Raw genomic sequence first — 27,985 nt, 5'->3', positions numbered from 1 at the left:
ACGTGACACTTGGATGAAAACAAGCCGTATGGGTCAAATTATCCGCTGTTTTTCTGACTGAAAGTAATTGTCTCCATATATTTTCTACCTCAAGTTATATTTGATACTACTACTGTATAAGTGTTGTTCAGTAATGGCAATGATTACTTGTTCGTCCAAATTTAGTTTTCGAAATGTTATTTTATGACATTAAGAAGATAATCCATTTCGGTATGTACATCATTTCTCTCCCTGTACGCCAGATGTTACCGAATAACGCACTCTTATATAAAATTCTACTAATTCCTTAAAAAGTAACATATGTTCCTCAAATATTTGTTAATACTCCGACAATGTCCTTCTCCATGTCTTTCCACCATCAGCTAATCTTTTCGTTTCTACATACTTACTCCACTCAACGGCGTCACGGTTACACTTTACACTTGTTTCCTTCTGTAGTTTTTTCTCTTTACTGTTCCCACCAATGTCAAGTTCGCAACTCGTAAATGCCGAAGCCAATAAAGGACAAGCCCGTCCTTTTTTCTGACAATGATTTCAATTATACACTAAACACGGCCTGTTGCCCCAACTGCCTCTTGTTTCGTACTTCCTCGTGTATCTGATGTTAATCACGCTTCCGTAGCACCATATTACAGGTGCTACCACTTCTTCTATTCAGTTATTTTTCAACGTCAACATTCATTTCCGAAAAATGTTGGGCCCCACACATAATGGTTCAGGAACATCCAGCTCTATTCTTTGTCAATATTTGATAGGAATATTGTATTTTAAATCTCCTTTTCCTCTGCGTCAAATTCTTTCTGATGTCTTCCTCGGTCCGTCTATTCCTTGCAGTCGTACTTATCGTGCAGAAAAAAATTTTCTGTACTTCTACTGCACATACTACATTGTCTATACTTATGAAATTATTTGTCTCCTTCTACGTTTCATCACTTTTTTGTTTGCCTTATTTATTCTTTATTCAAGTTATGCACAAAGTATTAAGTTCATTTTATTCAATAGTTCTTCTAAATGTTCCTTACGTTCACCTAAAAGGCCTATGTCGCCTTGAGAATCTGCCCTCCTGACACATTTACTTCTTTTTTTAAAAATTTGCTCTTTGGTCTTCTTCATAGTTTCGTAGACAAAGGATAAACTCCATTCTGTCCTTGCACATTCCACAAATAATGTTTATTCTTGATTTTCCCTTTTCATTAGTCCCATCTAATTCTTGGAAATACTGTATTATACTCATCCATCACTGCTTTTTGTCACTGTTCATCTATATATATTCAACTCCTTATTCCTCTTTACATCACAAAAGGCCTTTTCTAGTTCTTCAAATGTGATAAAAGCGATCTTACTTTTCCTTTTCCATTTTTCTGTTAATGAGCCCAAGGACAGAAATTTGTGATACCTATACATTTTCTGAAACCAAATTCATCTTCTTCCAGCGCTTCTTAATTTATCTTCCTAGGGATTGGTGGGAAGTTCAAATTCCATCACAACAATGCAATACACCACGACTACCTCCACTAACCTAAGAAAATGCGGAAAAAAGGACACTTTGACTACCTCCAATAACCTAAGACATCCAACCACTACCTCCTCCTAGTAATTGCCTGGAAAAGGACTCAATCTGTGCTGAACCTAAGTCTTTATTTTGTCTGTACTATTTATTTAAATAATTAGAGGCAGCACCGCCATCAAGTGTGTTCATTCCGATGTCCACAGTCCAACTGGCCTAGTACACAGTACGACCACCAGAGGGTGCTGTCGTCCGTTCCATGACATCATACAATATGGCGGTATGGAGTAGGGGGAAATGGCAGGTAACACTGTGGTCGTCATGGGGTCCACAGTCCAACTGACCTAGTACACAGTACTTCCACCAGAGGGCACTGTCGTCCGTTCCGTGAGGTAACCCAAGATAGGTGTCTGGAGGGGAAAATGACAACCTGTGCTGGGCTGCTGGAGAGAGGAAGATGTGTACTTTATTTATTGCTGAACACTTATTTAAGGACGGATTTGAGATAGTATATTTATCACACTGATACAGAACACACGCTGTGACATGCTTGGAGTCATGCCATACAGCCTACAGACCTGTAAACTACTCGTAAATTACCGAAAAAACACTCTGCACACACGCAAACAACTAAATTACCAAAATAATTTCAGTACATAGCACACAGAAATGCAAACTCCTTCTAAATAATGCAGTACACTGATGTGCAGACACGAAATCAACTCGTAAACTGTCCAAATAACACATAGCACAGCCTACAGACATGCTTACAAAAAAAACGCAACAGACACGCAAACAACGTGTGCAGGCACCACCCACCGCCCCCTTTCCACTGGACCGCCCAGGAGACTACAGCACACACTCCCAGCAGCCGGGATACACCAGCAGCCCCCACGAAGTGCGTGGCTGTCAGCTGTCATGCCACACACAGGTGCCCATTCTGGTCCCTTAAGCATGAGATGGTGGCATCCCTTTCATACTTAACACCTGAAAAATTCCTCTTGAAATATATGATCAACTAGGCACCATGGTGGTTCATGGTGTGGGTTCCTGTAGTCATGTCCTAGTTCATGAACCACGGGCAACGTATGAGTGGCCAAGTAAGTGGTCCCGACAGTCGGGATACCAGTTACTTTGGAATAAGGCAGGGCATCTCGGACATATTCTGAGTCGTGGTCACCTTTGTGCTCATACGGCAAAGACTACCAAATCCACCAGTTAGTCCCTCAACCGTTAGGGGTAATACCCAATGGGACTTGGGGCAAGTAAGGCTAGCAACCTGCTTCCCTGGTACTTTAAATATGATGCTGGCAACAATCAGAGCAAATTGCCTCAGACCTTTGGAGGTGACGGAGGTGACCTCTAACTGACAAACCAGGGACTCCTAAGATACGACTTGGCAAACAAATGGTAATGAGATGGGGAGCTATTAATATCAATGGGGGCTACTCTGGTAAGAAGGTAAAGCTGGCAGAAGCTGTAAGTAAGATGGGGCTGGATGTTTTAGCTGTTAGTGACATTCGGGTAAGGGGTGAGAAAGAAGAGGAAGTGGGAGAATACAAGGTCTACCTGTCAGGGGTCAAAGCAGGAATAGCACAATGGGGTGTAGGGCTTTACATCAGGAAAGAAATGGAACCCAGCGTAGTTGCAATAAGGTATGTAAACGAAAGACTGATGTGGATAGATTTGACAGTGTCTAGCAAGAAAATTAGGATTGTGTCAGTATATTCGCATTGTGAAGGGACAGATAAAGATAAGATGGATAGTTTTTATGAGCCACTCAGTGATGTAGTTGTTAGAGTAAAGGACAAGGACAGTGTTCTGCTCATGGGTGATTTTAACGCCAGGATTGGAAATCGAACAGAAGGGTATGAAAAGGTTATGGGTAATTTGGAGAGGATATGGAGGCCAACAGTAACGGGAAACAACTCTTGGATTTCTGTGCCAGTATGGGCTTAGTAACCACAAATTCTTTTTTTAAACATAACAACATTCACCAGTATACTTGGGAACGCAGGGGAACCAGATCTGTCATTGACTATACAATAACAGATCAGGAATTCAGGAAGGCTGTGAGGGACACACGTGTATTCAGGGGATTCTTTGATGACACTGATCATTATTTAATCTGCAGTGAAATTGGGATTGTGAGGCCGAAGGTGCAGGAGGTCAGATCCATATGTAGGAGGATAAGAGTGGAGGAACTTCAGGATAAGGAAATCAGGCACAAGTACGTAGCAGCGATCTCAGAAAGGAACCAGTTAGTTGAATGTAGTCAATTACAGTCATTGGAAAAGGAATGGACAAGGTACAGGGACACAGTACTAGAAGTGGCTGAAGAACGTCTTGGAACAGCTTGGTGGAACGACACAGTCAAGGCAGCCTGTAAAAGGAAAAAGAAGGCGTATCAAAAATGGCTACATACTAGAACTCAGGTAGACGGAGAAAGTTATGTTGAAAAAAGAAACAAAGCCAAACAGATAGTTGCACCATCCAGGAAGAAATCTTGGGAAGACTTTGGAAACAGGTTGGAGACTCTGGGTCAAGCTGCTGGAAAAACATTCTGGAGCTTAATTAGCAGTCTTCGAAAGGGAGGTAAGAAGGAAATGACAAATATTTTGGACAGGTCAGGAAAACTGCTGGTGAATCCTGTGGATGCCTTGGGCAGATGGAGAGAATATTTTGAAGAGTTGCTCAATGTAGGTGAAAATACGATCAGTAATGTTTCAGGTTTCGAGGTAGAATGGGATAGGAATGATGATGGAAGTAGGATCACATTTGAGTGGAGAAAATGATCAATAGATTGCAGTGCAAAAAAACCAGCTGGGGTGGATGAAATTAAGTCGGAACTCATCAAATATCGTGGAATGTCAGGTCTTAAATGGCTACACAGGATAATTGAAATGGCCTGGGAGTCGGGACAGGTTCCATCAGACTGGACAAAAGCAGTAATCACACCAATCTTCAAACATGGAAACAGAAAAGATTGTAACAACTACAGAGGTATCTCTTTAATCAGCGTTTTGGGTAAAATATTCTCAGGTATTGTTGAAAGGAAAGTGCGAGTATTAGTTGAGGACCAATTGGATGAAAATCAGTGTGGGTTTAGGCCTCTTAGAGGTTGTGAGGACCAGATCTTTAGCTCACGGCAAATAATGGAGAAGTGTTATGAGTGGAACAGGGAATTGTACCTATGCTTTATAGATCTAGAAAAGGCATATGACCAGGTTCCTAGGAGGAAGTTATTGTCTGTTCTACGAGATTATGGAATAGGAGGCAAACTTTTGCAAGCAATTAAAGGTCTTTACATGGAAAGTCAGGCAGCAGTTAGAGTTGACGGTAAACTGAGTTCATGATTCAGAGTAGTTTCAGAGGTAAGCCAAGGGTGCAACCTGTCTCCTCTGTTGTTCGTATTATTTATGGATCATATGTTGAAAACAATAGACTAGCTGGGTGAGATTAAGATATGTAAACACAAAATAAGCAGTCTTGCATATGTGGATGACTTAGTTGTGATGGCAGATTCGATTGAAAGTTTCCAAAGTAATATTTCAGAGCTAGATCAGAAATGTAAGGACTATGGTATGAAGATTAGAATCTCCAAAACGAAAGTAATGTCAGTGGGAAAGAAATATAAACGGATTGAGTGCCAAATAGGAGGAACAAAGTTAGAACAGGTGGACGGTTTCAAGTACTTACGATGCATATTCTCACAGGATGGCAACATAGCGAAAGAACTAGAAGCGAGTTGTAGCAAAGCTAATGCAGTGAGCGCTCAGCTACGATCTACTCTCTTCTGCAAGAAGGAAGCCAGTACCAAGACTAAGTTATCTGTGCACCGTTCAATCTTTCGACCAACTTTGTTGTATGGGAGTGAAAGCTGGGTGGATTCAGGTTACCTTATCAACAAGTTGAGGTTACGGATATGAAAGTAGCTAGGATGATTGCAAGTACTAGTAGATGGGAACAATGGCAGGAGGGTGTCCACAATGAGGAAATCAAAGAAAAACTGGGAATGAGCTCTATAGATGTAGCAGTCAGGGCGAACAGGCTTAGATGGTGGGGTCATGTTACACGCATGGGAGAAGCAAGGTTACCCAAGAGACTCATGGGTTCAGCAGTAGAGGGTAGGAGGAGTCGGGGCAGGCCAAGGAGAAGGTACCTGTATTCGGTTAAGAATGATTTTGAAGTACTAGGTTTAACATCAGAAGAGGCACCAATGTTAGCACTGAATAGGGGAGCGTGGAGGAATTTTATAAGGGGGCTATGCTCCAGACTGAACACTGAAAGGCATAATCAGTCTTAAATGATGATGATGATGATGACTAGGCACCATTGCCGACGTAACTGGATGGGAGCGCAGATGCTCCAAGGGCGCACGCACGTCGATACCACCGTGAGCCACCGCTGGATGCAAGCCAGTGCGAGCCATCACTTTCTCGCTGCTGCCGATGGCATGTGAAAGTCACCTCTACAGTTCAAGTTCTTCGAGTGTTATAATGACGTCACATATTTATCTAAATAAGCGCCAAGCCATACTATGTGCCATGCACACTAGCGTTCACCGCCTCCAGTAGCGGAGTGGTCGACATGACAGAATATCAATCGTAAGGGCCCGGGTTCGATTCCCGTCTGGGTAGGAGATATTCTCCACTCAGGGAATGTGTGTTGTGTTGTCTCAATCATCATCATTTCATCCTCATTGACGCGTAAGTCGCCGAAGTGGCGTCAAGTCGAAAGACCTGCATCTGGCGAATGGTCTACCTGAGAGAAGGCCCTAGTCACACATTTTATTTATTAAATACACATGTTTTGATCCACTGCACAGACCAGTCTAAAGTTTCATCACCTGTACTTTAGGAGGATGACCGTATCCCACAGACCATACTGTAAGTCGCAAGAGACGCTCCCTGTGTCATTGTTGAAACATTGTTGTTTTTTATCCTGCTGTAACACGCTTTGTACACTGCCATACATTTTGTTTTTCCACCACGACTTCAAGGTGTGGGTCAGGTTCTAAATGACACATTCTGATCCATTGCTTCTCACAGAATACCAGAAATCTTATTACTCCAGCTACTATAACATGCCACACACTGGATGATTTTATATAAAAGACAGTTACAACATAAGGAGCTGGAAGAGTCTGGCGGCATCGTGGAGCATTTCGAAACTGCTGTCCGAAAGAGACTGACGACCTCTACATCAAAATCACTTGTCACGTTGATGGAACAACTGAGACTCTGCATTCCATTTCATCTGATTCCTCACACTGCAGTCACGTACACAGCCGCTGTTTCTGTGCTGTCCATCCCCAGAATGTGTTGTCCCTCCACCAAAACTCTTTCTCCAACTCAAACAAGCGATGTCATTTATTCATTATGTGGTAACCAACAATGTACCAGTGGCCAGATGGGGCGGAAAAGACACCATCAATGTGCTCTAATAATAAGCATCACTGTTGATAGTGTGAACAATTTTTTTTAGCAATTTAACAGAAATTTCATTATGAGCAGTGCTGCGACAGTATGTTTCCCAATTTTAGTTTCATAGCTAAACCATCCCCTCTCTACTTTAAAGTATCATTGCAAATGTAGATAGATGACTGTGCAGTATGTCCATTCATTGTTAAGTGTCGAACACATACATCATCAATGTATACCAGACAGCACTCTACATATTTCTAACACCTCGAGCATAGTGCTTAATTCACACTCTATGCTGATGGGGGTCACAGAGCATTCTCAGTCTTAGGGTAAAATTGAAGACTGAAAGACCCCTCACAATGTCATTGACCAACCCGCCCTGCAGCGCTGTTACCAATTTAATCTGCAACTGAACAGAAGTAGACTGCTACATTCCACATCTCGTGAATGAATGGAACTAGCAGAGTCCTCGCCCATCCAAGTACACAAGTTTTCTCCAGTTGCTCCCATGTGAAGGAGATTAGCACCCTTTCTCAGTGTACAGTAACAGATTGAAAGTGTTGTGATGTAATAGCAGATGGGTAAGAACAACAAGATATGGATAATTTTGATGTGTGATGGAGCCCCAGATGGATGGAGTTCGAAGCATTTTACGTAAATCAACTACACTATTGTTCTAGGGCCTAGGATCAGTACATGGAAGACATTCGTGAGAGAGAACAAACACACGCACTCCTAAGGCTATAATGTTCCGCACTTAAAGCAAGCTATTATGTTCGATCGCTTGAGTTTCCGACCTATCAGTCATGTGCAACACAGCGCTGTTAAAATTCCAATGTAAGAAATATATTTCCAGTGTATGACATATATCCTTCTTGCAGGTTTCTCTACGATAAACTATTGTATCGAACTCTAAAACGAGAAAACTACATCCTTTAAACAGTGGCTCCGTATGATACATGCACAATGTTGCGATGGTATGTAGCTACAGGCAGCATTGCGTCAGCCACACATTATGCATGTCACGTTAGAATCGCGAGCGGTCGAAGAGATTTCTACTGCACAATCTGTGACATCAACATGCACATCACACATGTCCTGTTAGGATCAAGAAGAACAATGCACCCTGTGCTACACTGGAATGTATTTCTGCAGCATCTGGGAGAGTGAGTCACTCAGCAGTTAGGTCTTCGCTGGACTGCAGGCAGAGAGAGGTATCACACCAGCAACAGTGCACACACTCGCCTACAGCCCAGAGTATGACTTGGCGCTTATTTAGATAGACATGTGACGTCAGTACAACACTCGAAAAACTGTAGAGGTGACTTTGACATGCCATCGGCAGTGGCATGAAAGTGAAGGCTCATGCTGGTTTGCACACGGTAGTGGCTCACGGCAGTGCCGACATGCACATGCCCTTGGAGCATCTGCACTGTGCAAATAGGTCTTTGCTCCAGTCTGGTCACGTCAGCAATGGTGCCTCGGTGATCACGTATTTTGAGAGGAATTTCTCAGGTGTCAAGTGTGAAAGGGATGCTGCCACCTAATGCTTGAGGAACCCGAACAGGCACCTGCGTGTGGCTTGGCAGCTGATGGCTGCATCACTTCACTGGGACTGCTGGTTGTATCCTGACTGATGGGAGCGTCTACAGTAGCCGCCTGTGTGGTCCAGTGGACACGGGGTGGGAGGTGGTACCTGCAAACATTGTTTGTTGTGTCTGTTGCAATGGTCTGTAGGCTGTGCTATGCGTTATTTGGACAGTTTACGAATTGATTTTGTGTCTGCACAACAGTGTACTGCATTATTTAGGAGGAGTGTGCTGTGTACTGAAATTACTTCGGTAATTTAGGAGTTGTTTGCGTGTCTGCAGAGCATTATTTCGGTAATTTACAAGTAGTTTACAGGTCTGTATGATGTGTGGCGTGACCCCAAGCATGTCAGATCATGTGTTTTGTACCAGTGTGATAAATATACTATCTCAAATCCATCCCTAGATAAATTGTTTCAAAATATATAAAGTACACTCCTTCCTTTCTCCAGCAGCCCAGTGCAGGCTCAGTCATTTTCCCCGACAGACAGCCATCTTGGGTTATGTCACAGAATGGACGACAGCACCCTCTGGTGGCGGTACTGTGTACTAGGCCCATACCCCCTGGTGAACACACTGTTTCCTGCCATTTCCCCCACCCCAGATCGCCATCTCGGATTACATCACAGAACAGACAACAGCGTCCTCTGGTGGCAGTACTGTGTACTAGGTCAGTTGGACTCTGGACCTCAGGGTGAACACACTTGGTGGCAGTACTGTTTAAATAAATAGTGCATGCAAAATAAAGACTTAGGTCCAGCACAGAATGAGTCCCTTTCCAGATAATTCCTAGGAGGAGGTGGCGGTCAGATGATTTAGGTTAGTGGAGGTAGCCCAAGTGACCTATTTTCGTGCCATTTTCTTAAGTTAGTATAGGTGTGTTGCATTGTCCTGATGGAATTTGAACTTTCCACCATTTTTTGGGGAAGGGAAGTGGAGTGGGATAAGGTTAGTGGAGGTAGAGCAATTGACCTATCTTCCCAACAACATCTGCCATCTGAATGACGTCACAGCCGTCATCTTGGATGACGTCAGCAGATGGCATCACAGACGCCATCTTTGATGACGTCATCGCCACCGTCTTGCATTTGGGACCACACCGCCCTTGTTCCACTACTAGTGTTAAGTGACATCCACACAGAAATGCTGACTAAAAATGATGAAGAGAAATGATAGAAAAAAATGGTTCCCTTCCATGCTTCATCTGGGTTCTATTCCCGGTAACACCTCAATCTTTTTCTGAGATAAGGAGATCTGGAAGAGGCTACACACAGCCTCGCAAGGTCAAACAAGGAGTTGCTTGAATAAAAATGCAGTCGCACCAGTAGGATACAGGTTTGGCGAAATGCTGAGCACACATGCCATGACCATAGATCGCTCGTCGTACTGCCTTGTAGGCAGCTGTGGGCCTGTCAGAAAATACCTTATGCCTAATCCTTGGTGTTTATGTTTTGGGCATCCAAGTCCATCCAACTGCATTAGTATGAAGTGCAGCTCTCACGAGCCTAAATACACTCTGGTATATGCTGTGGTATGGGAGCAACCATCCTCTGAATGCCATGAGGAATTTCTTGCCATGTCTGAATTCCCTTTTGTGTCAGTTCATAAATTTTTCTGGCGGAGGATAGTGTGCAATTATATAGCTACCCTTTTCATCCTGGACATGCTCTGTGAGAAGCAAATCAGTGGGCCTGGCAGTCCAGTCAAGGATCTGTATATTCTTCACGGCACTTGTGGATTGAACTACAGTATGGGGTCTTGCATTATCCTGTTGGAACATACCAGCAGGAAGGGCATGACAACATCGTTTCCCATCATGAAACATACACATCAGCATTAAGCCTCTTTTCCACAATTGACACATCACTTGTGTTGTAACATCCAATACCTCCCCACACCATAATTCCAAGAGTTGGAGAAGTATGTATCTCGAAAATCGGAGCTTCCTGAATCGTTTCGCAAGTAGTCTGAGAACACGTGGACGTCGATCTGACCGCCATAAACCGAAGCTAGACTCAGCGCTGAGGACAGCGAGACGCACTCAATGTCCCATTTGACTCTGATTCTGCACTATGAAAGTCTGTGTTGTTTGTGGTATGATTTCAGCGGTAACTCGAGATCTCATTACAGGTCACTGTGATCTGTTATCGATGGTTTGTGGTGACTCTTTACCTGTAAGCACAGCGCAGATTTCAGCTGGTAACATCTGCATATTCGTCAGTGCCAGTCGAACAACTCGACAGTCTTTCAGAAGGTAATAAGCTGAAGTAATGAATTTAAATTTGTGCCAAGGCCAGGACTTGAACCCCCATGTCCTGCTTACTAGGCAGATGTGCCAATTACTACCTCACCGTGATATTATGGATACCACACCTGCACAGACTACCGTAGTCCAGTGATCTCCCTAACACAAACATTAATTCACGCCTTGAGTCTATTTTAATTCATTACTTTATCTTCTGATCTTATCGAAGATAAAGATGAAACTCACATGTCTTCAGAAAAATGTAATTCTATCAGATCAATAGATCACCTACGTCTAAGATACAGGCGGTATTTCCCCATTGTCTACAAAGCTGGGGTGCTATTCCAATATCAAAGAGACTTGGCAGCAGCGACTCTTAAGAAGGGAAAAACGGGCTGAAGGCATGAATTGAAGTTTGCATTAGAGAGAGCACTGGACTGTGGTAGTCAACGCAGATGTCGGAGCCACTCTGCCATGATGGCGTAGCGGTTAGCACACATGCCTAGTAAGCAACAGACGTAGGTTCAAGTCCTGACCTTGGCACAAATTTAAATTCATTACTTCAGCTTCTGTCCTTATCGAAGATAAGGAAAATTTAATTCTAGCAGATCAACTCTACAGTCTTTTAGTGGTGTCTAATCTCCTTGTCAAATCGTTGGCTCCATCTCGTCAACAGGCGTTCTACTGCCATTCTACTACAGTAACTGTTCGTGCGATGTGCCACTATAACGCTTCCGCATCCCTCGTGGCGATGATTTGACCATTCTCGAAGCGCGAGAGATGGCGATAGGCTGCGTGTGAATGACCTCTGGGAATGCTGTGTTGCGATCTCCATCTTAAAATTTCAAGTAACATTGGATACGCCCTACATCTATCATGTACTCAGGGCATTCTTCATCTCTAGAAATGACATTTTTCCAGGATAAATATATTTAAAATACGCTTGCATAAGGATCATATTTAAAACACCATCCCCAGTAGCATGGAAATGGTTGAGTGTCACTTTGGTAACGCAGGGGCCAAGGAGCTGTTCATGGTTCGGTACATTCCTTTCCCGTCAGAGTGCGGCTACTCGAGGAGAATGATTGAATAATTAATTTGGCTGTCCGTTTTCCTTGTTTCCTTAAGCACTGGCGATATTAAATCTCGCTTGTGATTCTTCCGCTGTCCAGACCGCTGCCAGCATTAGGCTCCATCACGTCTAGCATGGTTTCAGTGATTGATTGATAAAGAAAGAGACAACAGGGAGAGACAATAGACTAAGAAAACAGACATAACTAGTATGACGTTGCGTACATTGTTTCAATACAACACGTTAAACGAGAGGTAGCCTTTTACACGTGAATAATAGTTACTCCTCGCCAACGAATTTAAGAAACTGGGGAGAAGTCGTCTTGCTGCAGGTCAAGAGACAATAACAATCAGGCAGCATAAATTACGGGTAAAATGTTGAATGATCCAGCCCCTGAATTAAGAGGAAGCGCACTGAGGGATGTTGATGGACCAATAGTCATGAGAATTGACGAGACCAGCACAGGCAGGGGTGACTGAGATAATACGATTCCTGCACCAACAATTTGGTGAACACGTATCGTGTCATGTCGAAATTATTTCCGATTAGCATGAGTAAACTATTTACTGACCATTCTGTATTGTGTCGCGCGATCAATGGCCGCTACCAATGAAACTAGCATGTACGTCTGAATTATGGCAGCTCACTCGCGGACGATGGTCACGAACTTGCACCTACCTTCTTGCAGCTGCCTTCGACTGGGACGTCGGGAGCGTCTCCCATCACTTTCGTGTCTGAAGATCGAACAGCATTATCTGCCTCCGCCGACAGGAAGAGAAGTTCCGTGACCAGCTTAACACGTCCGCCTCTTGCGCACTCGTTCCAGCCCGTGAAGGCAGTGTCGGCGACCTCTCAGTTGGGAAACCTGGAATAGCGGGTCTTCCGCAAGAACGGAGTGTCCCATTTGTAGTGCCAATTCTATCCTAACTAAACCATGCGTCAAAAAACTACAATCTCTTCACGGGCCGCGAGTCATGTTAGGCAACGGAGGTCCCTCATTGCCGGGGAAAATCCATTTGATATTATTTAACCGAAAATTAATTAACTCGGCTTGTAATCAGCCCATGACTTATACCTATAGACTCATAACCTCAGGACGAAGCTAAATCTGTTGTAGAAGATTATGACTAAATCTTATTGCGGCACGTTCCCTATATTAGAGAGCTGGACCGCCTGCTACGTTGTCTCCAAATGTTTTGTCGCTGGGTCGCACAACATATCAGTGTTCAAGTGTGGTCGCTACACCGCCTGCGGATGTTAGAGTTACGCTGCAGGTACTTCGTCTTACGCCTTTAGACTGTTCTTCCACTTAGTTTTGGCCCATTGCGAGGCGTCCCTCATGGCCCTGGTTCACCTGCTGCGACATTTGAGCCGCCCACGCCGCTCCCAAAGGGCGCGTTTCACAGCCAGCGGCCCGCGAAGCCGGCAGATTAAAAATACCGCGCACCTCCGCCCGCCCGGGGCTCAATCCGATTCCCTTTGAACGCCCGTCTTCGATTTCTGGAAATTCCGCCCTTTCTGCCTGACGAAACGGAAACATTGACAGAAATATGGTTAATCCCTGTTCACCCCTGTTCATCGTCTACATTAAAAAGTCGAAAGTTAATGAACAACGAACAAGACGTATTTTCATTTCCTTACTTTGTTATGCTACACGCTCTTCCCACTTACTCCCTCGACACAATTTTACGTTTATAACTGTTTTGATTTATTACTTCATTCGAGTATTTCTTAAAAATACTTACTAACACCTGATGATGGCGACATGTTTGATCGCCGAAATATTGTGCCCGTTGGACACTATAGACCGGCAGTACATCCGTGGATATTTTGATTATCAAATACGCCGGGAGACACTCAAGAATCACACTAAAAGGTACAGTTCATTCTTCTTACTCAGCTTGTCAACCACCAAACTGGTTTGATACAGCCTTCCTCAAATTCCTCTCGTGTGCCAACCTCTTCATCTCGAAGCAATACTTGAATTCAACATCCTTAACTAGTTGTTGGATGTATTCCAATCTTAGTTTTACCCTACAGTTTTTACCCTCTGCAGCTCCCTCAAGTACCATGGAGTTTATTCTTGTTTCAACACATACCCTATCATCCTGTCCCTCCTCCTTGTCCTCGCCGATTCTTGGAAGCCCCTACGAATTTCTTTTCTTTTCAGTTCACTGTTGTTATCTGAGTTTATGTATTGTGATTCTGTCATTTGGAGATAGTGAGTGGAGCTGTCGACAATAGAGTATGAGCTCCAAGTGGAGAAATCGGTACATTTCCGACGTATCCTTCTGTTTGATTTTAACAGAGAGGTGATAGCAACAGAGGCAGCAGGAAACGTTTGCGCCTGTATGGGGCTATTGCAGTTGGACAGAGCACTATAAAAAAAATGGTTTTCTCGTTTTAAGGAGGGTCTTTTTGACATTAGCCACTCCCTACGTTCAAGAAGACTTTCGGAGTTTGATGAAGATCGTTTAAATGCATTAATTCACAATTATCCACGACAGTGCACTCGAGAACCGGCAAATGTGATGCACTGTGATCGTTATACCATCGTGGGACATTTGCATGCAATGGGGACCCTTCAAAAGTCGGGTGTATGGGTACCGCATGCTTTAAGCCAAAATCACAAATATCAGCGAGGTCCTATACGTGAATATCTGCTTGCTCGTCATCAGTTGGGTCTTGAACAATATCGACCACTCCCATCTTGTTTCGTCACTATTGACGGTAAATGGTGTGTTGCAGACGCAATCCAATAACAACGATTAGGAACACTGCTCGAAGTGACACTACTCCACGATAAAGCCGGAGCGCGTTCTGCTAGAGTTCCCATCTTATTCACCTGATTTTGCACCCTCAGACTTTCACCTTTTCCACTCTCTATCGAAAACCTTCAAGAAACTTGCTTTCCGGATGAAAATATTCTCCGAAGAGGGATCGACGAGTTCTTCTCTAAAAGCCACGTGATTTCTACAGTCAAGTAATCGAAAAGTCACCCCATCGTTGGAGAGTGAAGTCTCTGATAAGTGTGTTTGTTATGTTTATTAAGCTTATGGGAAAACGCTACGAACTTACGCACCATCCTAAAAATTCATCACATTTAAAACGCTTCGAATCTCTTACCCTTCAGTTTTTCCACAGTCTATTATCACTTCTCCAAACGTACATTCTCAGAAAGTTCTTCCTCAAATTAAGTTGTATGTTTCATATTAGCAGTCTTATTTTTGGCGAAGAATGTAGTAAAGTTTCTTATATCCAGTAGACTAGAACAACGCAGCGAATAACTGCCTAACTGCAGTGATTAAAACATGTACGCGTGCGCCAAGTAACAACGCAGGTCGACTCCAACTCTTAAAAAAATTGCAATCTTCACTGCTATCTAGGATTTTGAAGGCACCCACCAATGATACCCTGAATGCAGTAGAAGTTGACATTTTGAGAAATATTATGAACTATTTCGATTATAAGTTAATTGGCGCCACGTGACAATTCGCGACGCCTGGGAAGCACGTAAACGACAGAATGGGTTATAAACAGTTCTCGCAAGTCGTGGTGAAAAAAATACAATTGTTACGTTTAGAAATGATACACATCTTTGGAGAAAAGAGAACCAACTGTACAAATGTCAAGGGCTCAGGTGGAAAAGCAGTAGTAAGCAAAGAATGGAAAGCAGAAAGGTCGAAGGTGTCTATAGTAGGTCGATACAAGGGCGATGTACCTGAGGATGGAACCGGAAGATGACGTAGATGAAGATTAGATGGAGATATGATACTGCGTGAAGAATTTGACAGAGCACTGAAAGCCCTAAGTCGAAACAAGGGAATAGACAACATTCCGTTAGAGTACTGATAGCCTTGGAGAGCCGACCATGACGAAACTCTTCCATCTGGTGATCAAGATGAACGAGACAGGCGAAATACCATTAGACCTCAAGAAGAATATAATGAATCCAGTTCCAAAGAAAGCAAGTGCTGACGGGCGTGAATATTTGCCGAACTATGGGTTTAATAAGTCACGGTTGCAAAATAATATCAAGAATTCATTACAGGTGAATGGAAAACTGGTAGAAGCCGACCTCGGGGAAGATCAGTTGGGCTTTCGTAGAAATGTTGGAACACGTGATGCAATACTGACCTTATGACTTATCTTGGAAGATAGGTTAAGAAAAGGCAAACCTACGTTTATAGCATTTGTAGACTTAGAGAAAGCTTTTGATAGTATTGACTATTACTCTCTTTCAAATTCTGAAGGTGCAGAGTACAGGCAGCGAAAGGCTGTTTTTAATTTGTACAGATGGCAGTTACAAGCGCTGAGGGGCACGAAAGTGAAGCTGTGGTTGAGCAAGCAGTAAAGAAAACAGGGGTAGGAATTAAAATCCAGCGAGAAGAAATAAAAACCTTGAGGTTTGGCGAAGGAATTGTAATTCTGTCAGAGACAGCAAAGAATTTGGAAGAACAGTTGAACGGAATGGACAGTGTCTTGAAAGGAGAATATAAGATGAACATCAACCAAATCAAAACGAGGATAATGGAATGTGATGCTGAGGGAATCAGATTCGGAAATAAGACACTTAAAGTAGTAGATGAGTTTTGCTTTTTGAGCAGCAAAATGTCTGATGATGGTCGGAATAGAGAGGATATAAAATGTAAACTGGCGAGGGCAAGGAAAGCGTTTCTTAAGAAGAGAAATTTGTTAACATCGATTATAGATTTAAGTGTCAGAAGTCTTTTCTGAAAGTATTTCTATGGAGTGTAACCATGCATGGTGAGAAACATGGACGATAAACAGTGCAGAAAAGAAGAGAATAGAAGCTTTTGAAATGTGATGCTACAGAAGATGCTGAAGATAGAATCGAGGAGAAGAGGAATTTGTGGCACAATTTGACCAGAATAAGGGATTCTGAGGCATCAGGGGATCGCCTATTTCGTATTGTATGGAAGCGTGGAGAGTAAAAATCGTAGAGAGTGACCAAGAGATGAATACAGTAACCAGATTCAGAAGGATTTAGGTTGCAGTAGGTACTGGGAGATGAAGACGCTTGCACCTGAGAGAGTAGCATGGAGCGCTGCATCAAACAAGTCTTTCGATTGAAGACCCCAACAACAACATGTCTTATTGTTAATATAACATGTAGTGGAATGATTTTATACTGCTCATGTTCGTTGAGTACATGAAAATTGCACAATTACTGTGGTCCACAGTGCAAATATTTCTGGGATCCACAGGGACCACATAACCAACTGCATACACTTCGCCACATGATGCTAGGAAGGAAACGTACCAGCCTCTTTCATGCAATCCTCTGCGACGCTTCCAACTATCCAGTAGTCTTTGTGCATTGGAAATCGCACATTAGAAGAATAACTGACTTTCATTACTCGTCAATGAAACTGTCAGAGGCTCAGAAAGCAAATCTATTTGCAGCCACAAAAATCTTTAATCACTTGCCCAATAGTAAAATGTGTCTGACAAGTAGAAAAGCCTCCAATTATTTTTTCTAACAGCAGTAGCCATTCCACAGATGACTTATAATTAAAAACTGGAAGCAAGCGTAATTAAAAATACTAAATTTCATTGATTCGCTAGTTACATGAGCAGCCTTATGTTACTTCTTGTGGAGAACTCTTTCCAGTCAGTAGACAGATTTTTAATTAAAAATTAATGGTTGCTTAGCATAAGTAATCCTTAATTAATATTTTTTGTCGGCAGACGACATTTTTTTAAAAAAAGCTAATATAATACAAAATTTAAGTGTGTTAATAGTTATGTGAGTAGTATTAAAGACTAATATGTTCAGACGTATTCCTTTAAGTCACTTTCCTGTTTAGTACCATGTTAATGCACAGCACATAGCCATACTCACAAACAGCTCTAACATATGTAGCAAGTAAAGTGAATCCATCCAAAACATTTCGATAAAAATTGTGTAAATAATCGTTGGATCATTTAACTAACAAACTAAAGATCCTAGCAACTCGTAAATTCAGTGGCCAAAAGTCAGGGGAAGCATTGTCCCATTTAAAAATGTGCCATACACAGCGCCCAAATGTTACGGTTAGATGTGATGCTTGGCACGAATGTAGAAATGATATCGGAGTAGTCTGTTACAGACAGTCAACACGGCGCCAGTTAACGGACTTTAAGCGTGAGATGATAATCGGTGCAAGATTCGTGGGTCATAGCAATTCGGGAAATATAGAAGAATTCGAGCTTCCAAGATTACCAATGTGTGCAGCGGATTTTCAACATCGCGGAGATAATTTTTCCACGGGAACACCACAAGTGTTTGATCAACGGGGGACGTCAGGAACCCACAGTACAGGTCATGGCGAAGAGAACGGTACAAGTACTGGCGATTTTATTTCCTGTTCGTTTCTGGAACTGAGCGAGGAAAAAATCACCACCTGTATGTCTCTGTACGTGTCCTAATTTCTCTTCTTTTAATCTCATGATTCCTACGACAGGGGTAGGATAATAGTCACTCAGTGTTATAGCAATACAGATATCCACATTCACCCACCAAGGTACCACGGGAAAGTCGTCGTCTTTCTTCCTAGGATCCCCATTTAAGTTCCCCGAGTATTTCCCTTAGACTTCCGTTTGGAGTATACGAACATGTTCCATTCCAAACATCGCGTCTCTGAATTCACTCGATGTACACCGAAGTCAAGAAGTCATGGGATACCTCCCAATATCATGTCGGGCCTTCTTTTGTCCGGCATAGTGCTACAACTCGACAAGGCATGGACTCAACAAGGCGTTGGAAGTCCCCTGCAGAAATACTATGCCGTGCCAACTCTTAATTGCGGAAGTTCTGCTGGTGCAGCATATTGTGCACGAACTGACTTCTCGTTTACGTCCCATTTCGGGCGATATGGGTGTCCAGATCATTCGCTCGAATTTCCCAGAATGTTCTTCAAACCAATCGCGGACTATTGTGGCCGTCACATGGCGCATTATCATCCATAAAAATTAAACTGTTGTTTGGGACCATGAAGTCCATAAATGGCTGCAAATGTTCTCCAAGCAGCGGAACGTAACCATTTAGACTCAATGACCGGCTTCGTGGGACCAGAGGACCCACTCCATTCCGTGTAAACGCAGAACACACCATTATGGAGCCACCGCCAGCGTGCACAGTGTCTTGTAGACAGCTTCGTGGGGTCCGCGTCACACTGGAACCCTACCCTCAGTTCTTACCAGCTGAAATCGGAACTCATCGGTTTTCTAGCCGTCCAAGGTCCAACCGATAAGGTCACGAGCCCAGGAGAGGTGCTGCAGACAGTCGGTCATCTGCTACCGCAGCCCACTAACGCCAAATTCCGCCACACTGACCAAACCGATACGTTCGTCGTACATCCCGCATTGATTTCTGTGGTTATTTCGCTCAGTGTTGTTTGGTTGTTAGCACTGACAACTCTGCGCAAACGCCGGTGCTCTCGGTCGTTAAGTGAAGGACGTCTGACAAGTGCGTTGTCCGTGTTGAGAAGTAATGCCTGAAATCTGATATTCTCAGCACACTCTTGACACAGTGGATCTCGGAATATTGAATTCTCTAACGATTTCCGAAATGTAATATACGATTCGCCTAGCTCCTACTACCATTCCGCGTTCAGACGCTATGAATTCCGGTCGTGCGACCAAGGCGGAAACCTTTTCACATGAATCACCTAAGAACGAATGACAGCCCTTTAATACCTTGTGTACACGATACTACCGCTACCTGTATACGTGCATATCGGTACCCCATGACTGTTGTCAAAAAATGGTTCAAATGGCTCTGAGCACTATGGGACTTAACATCTGAGGCCATCAGTCCCCTAAACTTAGAACTATTTAAACCTAACTAACCCAAGGACATCACACACATCCATGCCCGAGGCAGGATTCGAACCTGCGACCGTAGCAGCAGCGCGGTTCCGGACTGAAGCGCCTAGAACCGATCAGCCACAACGGCCGGCTGACTGTTGTCACCGCAGTGTATTCTACAGCAGTTCTTGCTACGCATGGTCCAAGTTTGATGGAGCTTGGCAGTGACAGGTGACACGAAAGTTAATTTGATGCTAAAGTTTTGCACGCCAGTATACTTTCCTAACCAAGTCACGTGTCCACCTCGCCTCCCGATGGCATCAATCTTACCGGTGAGGCTTGGGGTGCAGGTCCCAAGGGTGGTTATAATGTTTTGACTCATCTGTGCATATCGTGAATAGTAATGGCCCTATAACGCTGCCTTGGTGGTCGCCCGAAGTTATTTTTGCGTCTGTAGACCTCTCTCCATTATGGACGATATGCTGAGTTCACTGTAAAATGGGTCTGGAGAAAAATGTACTGCATAGTCCGCACCAGTTAACTACTGACTCACATCACAGTGCATCCCCCTGACCTTTGGCCACTCTTTGAGTAATTGTACAGGGTAAGTGTAAAGAGCGGAGGTGAAGTTGGGTGTGTGTTCGTTGCGCAGTGTGATCGAGATGTGCCAGACATACCTGGGAGAGGGCGAGGGCAGCTCTGGACTGAGTGTGCTGCGCACCTTCCGGCTGCTGCGCATTCTCAAGCTGGTGCGCTTCATGCCCAACCTTCGCCGCCAGCTGTTCGTCATGTTGCGCACCATGGACAACGTCGCCGTCTTCTTCTCGCTGCTCATCCTCTTCATCTTCATCTTCAGGTACGTACCTCGGAGCGCCGCTCAGCATTCGCTGCTGGCTCGCTGCGAAACAAAGCGCAGACACTCCTTTGACACAGCAGCGACGCCTCCCACCTCGTTAAGACCTGTTCAAAGAACCGGCAGCAAACAACAGATACCTGCACTTCCAGCCGTGGCGCAGATCTGTACAAACGCGAGAAATACTCAACCTGCTCTTCTCTAAATGAATAGATCCCCTTTTAATTACTTCGGATGCTGGCTTAGTAGAACTCTACGAGGTACCTTTTGAGACATTTCGGAGCTCGAGCCTGGCGCAGTTCCTGCTGCTTTCCGTCCATATCTTTCCTGCAGTAACAGCAGAAAAGCACAAATCTGAAATAACTTAACCAACACACCCATTTTAATAAGAAATGTATTACGCCCTGCACATTTCGTTCAGTTATTTTGCTGCTCTCATTTTAAAGCCTGTATCAGGCTCATGTTCCAATAGTCCTTCGTGTTCTCTGATACGCCTGTAACAACAAAACGACATAATATTCCTGCGAGTTATAGTTGTTTTGCTACGATTGCCTTTAGCAAAATTAAGTTTCCTTTCCAATTCACATTTCTAGTACAACAGTTAAATACGTATTTTTAAAGTGCAGTAGTCAACATTTGTAATAAAATATTGTTCAGTTGCTCAAGTTATACACAAAATTATGTACGCAGTGGGTAGTGACTCTACTGGTAAGATTTCAGGTGGCTAATCAAAGAGGTTTGCTGAGCAGTTTGCACATAAGAACTCCATGATCTCCATTGCTTCGTTACCGAGTGCTTTGATCTCTGTTTCTTACAAAGTTTTCACCTCTATGATAATGCCATGGATTTTTATACGACAAATAAATCCATAAAATGTCCGTTAATACCTGAGAAATTAACACCGTGCTTTACAAGAATGGAATACAAGTGAACAATGATAGTTTTGCTAAGTAACACAACGATTCTCAGATGGTACACGTACACTTTAATTGTGGTGCTGTTCAGTATAAAGCTCTAGGCCATCCCACAAGAAAGATGAACAATTTCAAAGACTGCAAGAATCCTACAAACCAAATGCTTTCGAGTATAGACTGAATCTCGTAATCTATTGGTTTCATTGACAATTCCATCTTCATTTATGGTGGTCTGCAAGGCTCTATAGAACAAGAGAACAGCAACATATCCCTCATTGATCAAAGTTTACGTTAAAGAAAGTTCAAAAATTTCGTCCTAAGTGTCCTGAATTTCCCAGAAAGCAGAAGTTCGAGTCCCGATCCGGCTCACAGTTTCAATATGCCATGAAGTTTCGTAATACCGCGCGCTCCGTTGCAGAGTGAAATATTTATTTTGTTAATAGAACTCACTTAAGTCTAGCAACTGCAACTGGAACACCTTACAGGAAATGGAGAACATATTCAAAAAAACCGTTTGTAGACGAGTATTTCAGTATTTGTGAAATATTCAGGTACTTCGTAACGAGTAATTGGAGATCGTGCTTTACTTATATCAGACCACTCAGCCAACATATTGAAGAAATTTTGGGAGTTAACCACTATACATACACTGCGCACCGTATGTGTCCTAAATGTTTTGAAGGAAAGTAACACTTACAGGATAATAAGAACGCATCGTTAACATCTCTTGTGTTTAAAGTACCTTAGGCGTCCAGTGTTCCATTTGTTTCGCAGTTAAACAATGGCTAAATACTACCATAATGGCGTTGTTTGCTTTTGGTCTATATTGAGATATAGCTCTTTAAGTCTGTTAATGTTATTTTCGATCTGTGTCACGTTGACTGAAGCTGTTATGAGTACAATAATCTTCGGTAACTGTCACAGGGTATAGGGATAAAATAACAAGTGGATGGATTAGTTCATTGAATAATGGTATTATTTCTGAATTTCTCTAAATAAATTGATGCGCTCATGAATATATTTGGATAGGTGCTATATCAGGTTACAGGCACATAATGTAGTTCCGATAAGATAGTAGCTTTAATGCTTCATCTGAAAATTAGTCAAGTAAAAACGCACTAGAATTTGGCAGTTTTGACGTTCTAATGAAACTTGCCTTGAATGTGGATTTGTTGCAAATTCAGGTTCTTATTATTTCGTGGATATGGCTTGCCGTGTCAGAGCTCGTTCCTTTATGCTGCTTAGGTGTTTGCTGATTCATTCACCTTACAGCAATAAGGCATCAAATAAAGCATTCCAATAAAACTGCTAAAAGCAAAGCGTGCTGTGCTCATCCATTTATAAAACCAAACTGTTAAAGCATGTTCCTAAGACTGCTGCTTAAATGACTTGAATGAAAATGCACATGTAAAAACAAACAAAACAAAAATGAAAAAATTAAATGATGCATGTCTATACAGCTAAAAGTCTTAAACTAAAGTGCCTGCATCATATACTTCATAACAAATGTCACTGCACAAAGACAACTGTACAGGTTCACAGTAAATTCACACAATACTGAGTAAATTACTGTAAAATTGTTATCGTAGCTCAAAAGATTCCAAATGTATGTCCGAGATCTAAACAATATCGCGAACTCAGGCTTTACTTTGGAAATTTATCTGTGGTATGTTTGATTATAAATGAACTTGCGCTGTTGTAAGTTCTTAACAACGTTTCGGTACTTACGACATTTATTTATTGGAAGCACTTTCGTTTCAGTGTACCCGCTCATCTTCTTTATTCAGTCTTTGAAGATGAAAACTAAATTTGAAATCTTTTGAGCACCGTTTGGTATACTATAAGATCCATATATTTTGCGCTTGTAGACTACGTATAAAGCTTCACTCTACCAACAACTGTCTCTTTTCCTTTTTTTCTCACCTACATTGAATTTTCTCTTGTACTCTTCATAACTGTCTTTTCTCTTCTTCCAACAGGCGAAGAACTGTATGCCTACAGAATTCGTCTTTCATAGCAGAGACTACCCTTAAGACAATGGATCTCTTCCTTCTCTTAGTGAATAAAAGTAGCAATTTCTCATGTAGTACAACTAAACGATGCAAATTTCTTTTCCCTGAGACCACCGATTTTTTTTCCATAGTTAAATTCTATTAGTGTCTGCACTGAACGCGATATATTTTATGCATGTTTAAAATTAGAGCAATACACCGTATCATATTCGTGCGAAAAATAGTTGCTATATAACTCTTCTCACACAAATCTGTGTGTAAGTTCAGTTCTTAATTAAGACTGTTTCTAACAAAGATTCATCACCTGGTTATCACATATTTCATTAACTTCATTCGCATACACACACAACTATTCATCAACAATTTTATAATTTTTATCGTAGATTGTTTCTTTATTTCCTTTTCCCCTTACTTGCATTGTATTGTCAACGCAGTTGCCACATTAAGAACAGTAATGTAAATACCAAATACAAAACACTCACCCATCATTCAGTTTTGTAGTTTTATGTAGCCCTTAAATCAGTATTATAACTAAATAACGTATGAGTTAACATGCATTTATATAAAAAGAATGTCTTTATTACAAATTTGTGCAAATTTGCTAATAAAATTGGTATACTGTCACCTGTTTGTCTGTCCTTATGATCCAAGGACTCATGTCCCTCAATTTTACGCCATTACTATTAAATCACAGCTCGTCACAGAAATGTTGCGGAATAGATGCACAGAATCTGTTTTTTATACTTTAATTAGTTAGAACTGACAAATATTCATACTATAAAAGCAGAACGTTTGAAAAGATAATGTAGTTTGAAGACTTATTATCACACCGTCGCCTCTCGAGAATGCTAGTATACATAATAAATAATTGTGTTAGTGAATCGAATTGATGACTTACAAGTTTTCACTTACATACATTGATTACATTTATCCGTATTTCTTTTCGTTATAGTATACTTGGAATGAACCTGTTCGGTTGCAAATTCTGCAATAAGGCCGACAACGGAGAGACAGATGAATGCGACAGAAAGAATTTCGATTCCTTGCTCTGGGCAATTGTGACGGTGTTTCAGGTACACTCGGCTTCTTGAATCAAAACTACGCATGCGCTGCCTCCCATAGCGCCTGCCAATCGTGGCCACCGGCCAACAGTTTGAGACGAAACGTAACACACAATACACACGAAGAAATTACGCCGCTTTTTCTGTCTTCCCCTAATGATCAAAATTATCTGTTCTAGCGTAGGATTCATATTTGAATTCCTAAGACCTGTAAAACCCTGAAAGTACGTGCCCTATTTCATTCACGTTCCGATGTTACATTTGCAGTGCAGAGGTCATGGGAATGGCTTAGTGAAGTGATATCGATACAAGTATAAACCTTGTAGTGGTTTGGCTACGCAGAGGCCTTTCTCAAATGGCTTTACCTGTAGGAAATAAATACTTTTTATTTATTTTTCAATTTTTATGGAAACAGATTCATTTATTGTCTTCCACTTCAATTGTTATCGATTTCGAAGCCGCGAGGCTTCATCTTCAGACACAAAATGCAGTAGTCGATGTACAATACATCTACAAGAAGCTAAGGTGTTTACGTACGCCTTGATGGATGGATGAACAGTTTCCTCAGATGATACATTTGCGGATATACTGTACGTCGATTCCTGGCTTTTATGCCTCAAGTTGCTAGTAGCTCTGAAAGATATAACAATTAAAGTGGAAAGCAATAATATGACGGTTTCAACATATAAATAAAAATTTAATAAATAGTATTTATTTTCGTCCGTGGAGCTGGCGTCCCCACCAGCTCCTGTCACCATGTAAGCTGCAAGACTGTCTCAACTGGTTTCGATCATTCCTTGAAGACAGGTTCTCCTGCTCGTGACAAGAAGTTATGACCGTACAGAACTCCCTGTCCATGGTACACCCAAAGGGGTGCTTCATATTCAAAACTCTTCTGGAAGTCGAAGTTCGTGGCGACCCGCAGCAGTGTGCTGACAGCGTACAGTAACAGACAAGACGCTGTGGATAACGCTCGTTAGTACAGAACGTAGACAAACACACGTCCAACAAGGTAATTGTTGCGTTGGCAGAAGAGCCAACACCGTGTTACTAGAGGAGGCCGAAATGCACGCAGGCTGGCGTGAGGAGGGAAGGACTATACTGACGTGAGGTCTGGAACATGACAAGAATTAGAATTCAGAAAGCGGACGTAATTAGTTTGATACTTAACTTTAATCCATTAATGATGAACGTCGCTCTTGACGGTACATGATTCACAATATTATCTGTTCAGAATACATTCTTGAAGAATATGGTGCCTTGCTAGGCCGTAGCAAATGACGTAGCTGAAGGCTGTGCTAAACTGTCGTCTCTGCAATTGAGAGCGTATGTAGCCAGTAAATCATCGCTAGCAAAGTCGGCTCTGCAACTGGGGCGAGTGCTAGGGAGTTTCTCTAGACTAGACCTGCCGTGTGGTGGCACTCGGTCTGCAATCACTGATAGTGGCGACACGCGGGTCCGACGTATACTAACGGACCGAGGCCTATTTAAAGACTACGACCTAGCAAGTGTGGTGTCTGGCGGTGACACGACAGTAATGAAGTCGTTATTGTCTTTCAAAAGAAAGAGGAATGAATGATTCACAAGGAAGCCTCTGCGACAGCATTAATACTCTCCAGAGAAACATGTGGATTATATAGAAAATACAGTATCTAGATGTTGCATTTCGATATAGCGGAGACGTCACGAGATCTTGGAGTGTGATTCTGGAGAAACTACTGGGATGAGGGGGTAGGCTACCTTTCATGGAATAAGCTGCTTCCATGTATCGAAGTAATTGGCGAAAGCCTCATTTGCTTATTTATTTTCTCAGCATTTGTGGAAGTAGCAGAGCCGTGCTTCATCGTCGTATAATCAGTTACTGCATAACAATCGCCTATGTTCGACGTCAAGGTGCAATAAACACTCACAGACGTCAGGTGACAACACGAGCACTGGGGAGTATATAAAACGCGCCGAAGGGGGACGCACAAAAGTTGTGTTGTTTGGGGGGAAGAGACCAAAAGTACGAGGCCATCGATCTCATCGGATTAGGGAAGGACGGGGAAGGAAGTCGGCCGGGCCCTTTCAAAGGAACCATCCCGACATTTGCCTGGAGCGATTTTGGGGAAATCACGGAAAATCTAAATCAGGATGGCCGGACTCGGGATTGAACCGTCGTCCTCCCGAATGCGAGTACAGTGTGCTAACCACTGCGTCACCTCACTCGGTAGGGCGCGGAAAGAAACGCAATGCGGAAACGGAGCGATTTACCTGACGTCCAGAAGGACATTATCATTGGCCTTCGGATCAAGGGTAGAAGCATTACCGAAACGGCTAAGTTTGTAAACAGCGTGCGGCCTGGGTTAAAGTATAGCTTGTGTGGCGAAACAGCACTATCCAGAACCGGCGCCGAGGCATCTGTGGCGCCAACTGTGACGCACCAAGGGGTGAGCGACGGTTGTGTACCGGCAAATAGACGTGAAACTGTTGAGAAACTACCCGCCCAGATGAACCAAGGGACTACCAACAGTGTCTCCTCAATGACTGTACAGCGAATGTTACTGCATATGGGCTCTCCGCAATAGGCGCTTGGTTCAAGCACCCATACTGACTACTTTCCATCGGCGACAAAGGCTGGAATCTATACGTCAATACCGCATCTGGATGTCTACGGAGTAGCGAAAGGTGGCCCTTTCAGATGAATCGCGTTTTATGCTGCGTTGGACAGATGGCCGTTGGGCCTGCATCAATCGTCTGAAGGGTCCAAGCCGGTGGAGGAAGTGTTAGCGTGTGGGGAATGTTTTCGTGGCATTTCCTCAGTGATGTTATCATTCGGCAAGCACAATGAATCAACACAAGGATACCTATCCACAGCTACATGCAGTTTGTTTTTTCCTCGCCAGGATGGCATTCACCAGTAGGAAAATGCAACATGTCACACAGCTCGCAGTGTACGTGCGTGACTCGAAGAGTAACAGGATGAGGTACCGTGCTCTCCTGGCCACCAAACTCCCCACAAGGGGAGTAACCATTCCGACCACGCCGACCCTTCGTAAATGTGGGACAAAGGCACAAGAAAAAAAAGAAATCGGTTTCTATTTACATACAGCTAAACCGTCTTCCAAAATTGCTTCCATTCATTTAATGACTGGAACAAAATTTGAAATCCCACATTTCTTCAAGTAACAGGGTATCATATGGGCCATTCTCATGATTTCTGTGCTGACAAACATCAACGTTGCGATGATGATGGATTTTGCTGATACAGTAAGCCGACTTCTCGGTTAATTGCCTAACGTAATGTTGAGAGACTGGATGTGAAGTATGACACATACGTAACTCTTCTTCTACTAAGTTACCAGTACTCGTTGTGTGGTATAGCTCCTGTTGAAAAAATTATATCTGAGCTGAACGTAGAGGTAAAAGTTGTCACACAGTTGGCCGATGGCGGTGAGCGGCACGCCACCTGGGAGGCAGCGCAGCGAATTTTCACTCACTAACTGTCGCTCTCT

The 27,985-nt window shown here is 42.9% G+C and overlaps 1 protein-coding gene across 1 annotated transcript in view; it reads left to right on the top strand.

Annotated features, from left to right (window-relative positions):
• LOC126336038 (voltage-dependent T-type calcium channel subunit alpha-1G-like) overlaps positions 1–27,985 on the top strand; it is a 741,513-nt gene that overhangs the window by 381,935 nt on the left and 331,593 nt on the right. Inside the window, exon 16 of the mRNA XM_049999518.1 lies at positions 20,304–20,507. Within this exon, the coding sequence (XP_049855475.1) occupies positions 20,304–20,507 (204 nt within the window). The remainder of the gene's footprint in view (positions 1–20,303; positions 20,508–27,985) is intronic.

Source organism: Schistocerca gregaria, chromosome 2, assembly GCF_023897955.1.
Source record: "Schistocerca gregaria isolate iqSchGreg1 chromosome 2, iqSchGreg1.2, whole genome shotgun sequence".
NCBI classification, from domain to species: domain Eukaryota; kingdom Metazoa; phylum Arthropoda; class Insecta; order Orthoptera; family Acrididae; genus Schistocerca; species Schistocerca gregaria.
This window is presented reverse-complemented; position numbering and strand designations above follow the sequence as displayed.